Source organism: Chelon labrosus (genome assembly GCF_963514085.1).
Source record: "Chelon labrosus genome assembly, chromosome: 23".
NCBI classification, from domain to species: Eukaryota; Metazoa; Chordata; class Actinopteri; order Mugiliformes; family Mugilidae; genus Chelon; species Chelon labrosus.
Window position 1 is genome coordinate 19,693,209 of NC_140356.1, and position 7,175 is coordinate 19,700,383.

The 7,175-nt window shown below is 43.6% G+C and overlaps 1 protein-coding gene across 1 annotated transcript; it reads right to left on the reverse strand.

Moving 5' to 3' along the window:
* Positions 1–985: 985 nt before the first annotated feature.
* Positions 986–6,845, reverse strand: LOC311508897 (uncharacterized protein; the record flags this gene model as incomplete). The annotated part of the gene is made up of 5 exons (XM_084573887.1): positions 986–1,272; positions 1,355–1,399; positions 1,515–1,539; positions 6,625–6,655; positions 6,780–6,845. 5 exons carry the CDS (start codon positions 6,843–6,845, stop codon positions 1,107–1,109), a joined length of 333 nt encoding a protein of 110 aa, XP_084430013.1. The 3' UTR covers positions 986–1,106.
* Between the last annotated feature and the right edge of the window lie 330 nt (positions 6,846–7,175).

Consider the following 7,175-nt stretch of genomic DNA (forward strand, 5'->3'; position numbering starts at 1 on the left):
TGAAGGGGTTTCTTGAAGACTTTCCCTCCAGGTATCCAGACTCATGTTCAGATTAGAGTCTGACCACGAGAGGCCGGTGACGCTGTGGAAAGCAAACAGAATCTAAAGTGTAGTTGAACTAAATCATCTGACAAATGATAATGATTAAAGCTGAAACAAGAACGGGTCTTCAGAACGTCCTGGAGATGAATTAGTTGACAACTAAATGTCTCTTATTGGTTGAAATCCAGATGTTACCAGACGCTGATAAGAATAAATCCATCGTGGGTTCAACATCAGGACGTAGAACAACTAGAAGAACCAAGATGGAACCCATGTGGACAGAGACCATGGAGACGTGGAGACATCTTGGTCGTCTTCTTCTTCTACTCTATGAGTTCAGGGATCAGACGTCCATCACCAGGAAGTTGGAGACGAGACGAGTTCATTAGAGACGGTAGCTGATGAACGTGTGATCTATAGGCTCCTCCTCCTTCCTGTAGAACCTCCAGAGACAAGGAAATGAATTAAACTATATTTACATCGTTAGAAGACAGCTGGACAGTTAGAGACTAAATTCATTCATTCATCTGAACTCTGACCTGATGTTTTCAGCTGAGACAACAAACAGAGGGTTGTGGGGGGGGGGGGGGGGGTTATTATTGCTGACATGGTTCCCATTAAGAGAAACAGGAAGTGGGGGCCGTCACTCACACTGAGCATGCTCAGACCTGGCTCTTCATTAAAATCACAGTCCGTCTCCCCACAGAGGTTTCCTGAGGGACGGCGAGTCTCTGTCTGTCTCTGAGGACACAACAGCAACAAACACCAAGACGACAAAGAAGAAGACACGTTTAAGATTTAATCTGATTAATTATTAAATTATCAAAACACAACAAACACCAACAGACCCCCCCCCCCCCACACACACACACACACCCCCCCGAGATTAAACAGGAAACTGAGGTTATATCTGGAGTTAGGAAACGGTTTAAACACTGGGACTGGATTTAAATCAGGAGAAGAGGCGGTAACCATGGTAACCTTTACTAATCAACAACAGGTCTGTCCTTCCTTCCTTCTATTTCCAGTAGCTCCTCCTCTTCCTCAGTAAAGTCCTACCCTGGCTACCGTTTAAATGTGAACACGCGTCTCTGGTCACATCCCCTGATTCCATCTCCATGGTAACAGGCTGACCGATCACCGGAGACGTTACCTCTCAGAGATCCGATCTGAACCTGAGGGACGTTGCTGAGGTCCTGAGGAAGTCCGACGTAGACGCCCCCGTAGTTCCTGACGGGACACGGACACAAACCGTCAACGCTTCCTTCCGCCAAGAAAAAAGGCTTTTACTCTGAAAGTCTGAACCACTCACTTCCTCCTGTCGTCGTCCTCGTCGTCAGGCAGCGACCCGTCCAACCTGAAAACACAAACATCAAAAGTGGACGGGTGGTGGTGGTGTGGGGGAGGGGGGGGGGACTTCAGAGAAAGGTCAAACGGCAGCGAGACACGACTCAGGATCAAACTGTACTCACGGCTTTGATGAGAGCTCGACGTGACCTGCAGACAGAGACAGAGACAGAGACAGAGACGTTATGTCCTCTATGATCTGACACTGACGGTCAACGACCACGAGACCAGAAAAGACAAACTGGAGACAACTTGTGTTGTAGGACAGAAATAAACGACTGGTTTCCATCAAAGTAGAGATTCTTACGACCTGCTGATCATTAACCAGGGACTAAAGAAGATTTAAAAGAACCAAAATGATCCAAATCTGACAAATAATGACGACAAAGACTCACAAAAATGATCTGGAGCCACGAAAAACAACCAAAATGAGACACAGAGCGACTGAAACGAACCAAAACAAACCAGAATAATGACCACGAACAGAGACGTGACAACTAGGAGACACAACAGAAGCAGCAAACACGCACAAAAACAACACAAACGGCCTCAAACCGACAGGAAACAACCACAACGAGACACAAAAAGACCAAAATCTGACAAAAAAACATTACATGAATGACCTCAAACAGATAAAACAACCACACTGAGACGCAAAACAACCAAAATATGACAACAACCACCAAGTGACTCACAACAACCAGGGTAAGAAGCGAAATGACAAAAAAGACGACAAACTGACGCAAAACAACCACAAACTCACTGAAAACGACAAAAAAAGGCAAAAAACATGAGAAAACTGGATCTGTACACGTCTGTCTGTTTTCATTTTAGTAGCCGAGGACACAGAGACACCACAGAGGGACGCAGGACAATCAAAATCCACCGTAATCGCCTCAAACAGCAGCAAAACAACCACAAGACACAAAATGACTTTAATAAAATAAACAGAATAAGAAGCAAACGGGACGAAGTCGACCACAGACGTTCAGCAAAAACACAAACGGCCTCAAACTGACAGGAAACAACAACAATCAGACACAAAATCCACAATAATTACCTCAAACAAGACTCAAAATAAGAAGTAAAATGATCAACAGGTGACAATAAAACTACCACACTGACGACAAACTGATGCAAAACAACCACAAAGACGCTGAGAAGTAAAAACAAAAGACAAAATATGTGACTCCAGCACCAAATAAGACGCAACTTGACCCAAAACCTGACAAACACTGACAATGATTCCAATAAAAAGCTCATAACTTCACGTCTATAAAGGATTAAAATGGACGGACGCGAGCGTGGTCATTTTCCCAAAGAGCATCCGGTCATAAACGCGTCCCAGACGTCTCAGAAACAAACCCCTGGAGGAGATGAAGCATCCAGACTGAGCTCCTCACCTCCAGAGCTGCTGCTGCTCCTGGCGTTGTTGGTTGGAGATGAATTACCACATCCCATCTCTCATCGGACGTAGAGGAGGAAACGCAGAGGAGACACTGAACGGCAGCGAGAAGAAACGAGGAGGAGGAGGAGGAGGAGGAGGAAGACGAGCTGGGAGAGAGAGGAGGAGGAGGAGGAGGAGAGGGAGGAGAATCTGACAGCCCCCCCCACCCCCCGCTGTTCAGGGAGCGTCTCCACTGTGGATTTCAAACCTCGACACAATCGACGGCGAGAATCACTTTAATTGGTTTGTTGTTTTAATTAATAAAAGATTAAAAAAGGTCCAGAGACGACTAGATGACGAGGGCCCCGAGGAGTTAGAGGAGGCCCCTGATCTAGGAAACATCTGAGGAAGAGACGCGAGCACAAAACAAAACAAAATGAAGAACAAGAACAAAAAGATGGAAAACTACACAAAAGAAGAACAAAACTCTCACAAGTAGATGTAAAACGAACGTAAACAGACTCAACGAAGACAAACTGAATCAACAAACGACCAAAATGAAACACAACCTATGACAAAACGACACAAAGAACCAAAACCACCAGAAATGATGAAACTGAAATGACTGAGAACAAGACGCAAGACACCAGAAAGCAACACAACATGATAAATGAGAAGAGAAAGCGACTGGAAACAAACAAAGGAGCATAAAACTACACAACTATAAAACAAAATAAGATTCAAAACCAGCAAAAAGTAACAACAACGCACCAAAATGAGACAAAACCACCACAAAGTGACGTAAGCAGCATCATGTAAAGAGGCAACAACACAACAGTGAGACACAAAACAACCATGATGAACAAACTCAACAAAAACTGACCCAAAACAACCTCGAAGAGAAGCAAAAAGGCCACAAATACGTTCAACAAAACCACAAATAAAAACTAAAAGACACAACACAACTACAACTGGAGGCAAAACAACCAAAACCAGACTCACAATGATTCACAAATAAACACAAACAATCCTAAAGAGAAGCAAAAAGGACATAAAGGCACAAAAACTGACCTCAAATTACTGAAATAAGAAATAAAATCAACCACAAATGAACAGATTAGCTTCTAGTTTGGTGCAAAACAATAAAAAATGACAACAATGACGCACAAAACCACCGCAAACAACCACGCCACAAAGCCACGCCTACAGCTAAAACATAAACAGACTCCAAATATGGACAGGAACACTATAAACCGTCACAAAATGAGTCTGAAGTCTACAAATAGAAACCAGACCATCGAAAACACAGCTCACCATGACAACGATGACGCACAAAACCACCAGAACTGAGCCCAGATGACCCAAACGAGAAATAAAATGAGCTAAAAGAACAGAGAATGGGTGTAAAACCAACAAAAGCTGAGAAATAAAACCACAGCAAAGGTAACGGCAAAAAAAAAAACGGCAAAATAAAGCTGAGTATCATCTACATAACGATATAAATTGAAGCCATGCCTCCTGACAACGTTAACAAGTGGCAGCATGTAAAGATTAAAAAGTGCAGGACCTAAAGTAGAACCCTGAGGGACACCACAGTCCATTTATAGCTCATTGATGAACATCTTCTAAGGTTATATAAAATCCTTCGTCACTAAGATTTAAACCAATCAAAAACAAAAGACCACGAAGCCTCTGAACACCTTAGAAATAATAACAAAACCATCAGAAACTGAAATAAAAATAAAACCCCAACAACCACAAACAATAGATTAGCAATAAAAATCACCTAAACACTGAAAATGATTCACAATACTCCCAGAAATGGATCCAAAACAACCCTGAAGAGAATCAAATAAGAACATAAACACAATCAAAACAACTGGAAATGGACGTAAAACCAACAAATGTATTTAACACGGCTACAAAGAAAGATAAAACCACCAATGACTCAATAAAGACGCTAAAAAAAAGACACCAAGCATGGACAGAAACCTGAGCACAAATGACCAAATGAATAAATCCTCGTCCTCGTCCCCGTCTCCGTCTCCCCAGGACATAATTGATCGTCCTCGTCGCTTCCAGCAGGAAGTGGAAATGAGTGGAGGACACACACTGAGGGTTACTCATCAAACACAGACTCACCGTCTGACTCAGAGACGGATCAGAGACAAGAAGATCTGATGGTTAAAGGAAGGACGGGACGATGACAAAGACTACATGAAATAGAACAGAAGAAGAAGAAGAAGAGTCCATCAAGTTCACTGACAGGAATGAACTGATTCAGTAGAAGAAGAAGACCAGGATGTTTAACAACCTGAGGAAGGAGAAAGAGGAGGAGAAGAAATAAGAGGAGAGGCAGAAGGAGAAAGAGGAGCAGGGTGGAGGATAAGTTAGACGAACGAGGAGGAGGAACAGGGAAAGAGAGAAAGAGGAGAAAGGGAAAGGTGGAGGAAGATGAGGAAGAATCGAGAGGAAAAGGAAGGAGGAGGAGGAGGTGGACCAGGAAGCAGAATGAGGAAGAAGGAGAAGAAGAAGGAGAATGGAGGAGGATAAGGAAGACAAACAAGGAGGAGGAAAAAGAAGGAGGAGAAGGAGGAAAGGGGAAAAACAAGCACAAAGAGGAGAAGGTGAGAGGAGGATGAGGAAGGAGAAAGAGGAAGAGGAGGCAGGAGAAAAGGAAATAAGAGGACGAGGGAGGAGGGGGTGGACCAGGAAGCAGAATGAGGAGGAAGGAGAGGAAGAGGAAGAAAGAGGAAATGGAAGGAGGAGAAGGAGGAAAGGGGAAAAACAAGGAGAAACAGGAGAAGGTAAGAGGAGGATGAGGAAGGAGAATAAGGAGGACAAAAGAGAGGGAGGAGGAGAAGAAGAAATGAAGGGAGAAGGAGGAAGAAGGATAAAGAAAGGGGGGAGGAGGCGGGGCAGGAAGCAAAATGAGGAGGAAGGAGGAGGATAAGGAAGACAAACAAGGAGGAAGAAAAAGGAGGAGGAGAAGGAGGAAAGTGGAAACACAAGCACAAAGAGGAGAAGGTAAAAGGAGGAGGAAGAAGGAGAAAGAGGAAAAGGAAAGAGGAGGAGACATGAAAGGAGAAGGAGCAAGGACAAGAAGAAGGAGAAAGAGGAGAAGAGAAAAGGAAGAAGGGCAAGGAGGAAGAAGGATAAAGAAGGGGAGGAAGAGTAGGAGCAGGAAGCAAAATGAGGAGGAAGGAGAAGAAAGAGGACGTAAAGCAAAAAGAGGAAAGGAAGAGGAGAAGGTAAAAGGTGGAGGAGGTGGAGGAGGAAGAAAAACAACGAGGAAGAAGGAGAAAGAAGAGGAGACGAAATAGAAAGAGGAGGAAGGAGAATGAGGAGAGGGGAGGAAGATAAGGAAGACGAACGAGGAGGAAGAAAAAGAAGCAGAAAGAATAAATAGAAGGATGAAGAGGAGGAGGAGGAGGAGGAGGAGGAGGAGGAAGGTTGATTTGTCTCCAGCCCTGAACTGATGAACATGTTCAGATCCAGCTCATACCACTAGGGGGCGGTGTTGTCCTGATTCATCTCAGACACATTTAAACTGATTAACTGTAATAAACATTAAACATTAAACATTAAACATGATTCATTTCTCTGAATTAAAGTAAACAAGTTGTTTTTACTCTTTTAGATTAAAATCCGCCAAGAAACCGTCTGAAAACACAGCAGCTGAGAACTTAACGGAGAACCGTCGCATTTTAAACTTTTCTTCAGCTTCACATTAATCCACTGACACCTGTCTGCAAACATTTAATGCTAAAGGCTAATTCGGCTCCTTCAACTCCTTCAATATTTGATCAAATACACAAATACAGGTAAACAAACAGACTGTGTCTCACCTGAGGCCGAGGACAGGAAGACTTCTTCATCCTCTCACTGGGTGTTTTTATTTTAAATCGTGTGTTTTCTGCTAAAAGTGCGGATTTGTTTTTGTCACTTCACTAATCGACGACGATTCACCTCCAGATTTTCTTCTAATTAAATAAATGACTACCTGTACACCTGCTATGGAGCACAGACTGTATGTAAACATGGACGACACGTCCCGGCCCCTCCGCATGAGCCAAACATTTTCCCGGGGATACGTCGGCGCCATCTTGCGAGTTTGAAGCCCGAGTCTGCGCAGTACGGTCCGAGGGTGGAGTCACGCAGTTGTCGATGACACGCCCACATTTCCGTCAGACTCGCTCGTGTCTTTATTAAATTAACACTACACTCTGCTGTACCTCCACCAGTTACATGGGACCACTTCATTAAGCGGTTGGCATGGATATTTGTAGTCATCACGACGTCACATCCTGATTCTATAACATTAAATAACTAACTTATCAGAAAAACTGACACTTGAACATTCATCAACATTATATTAACTACGTAAAATGACAGAAAC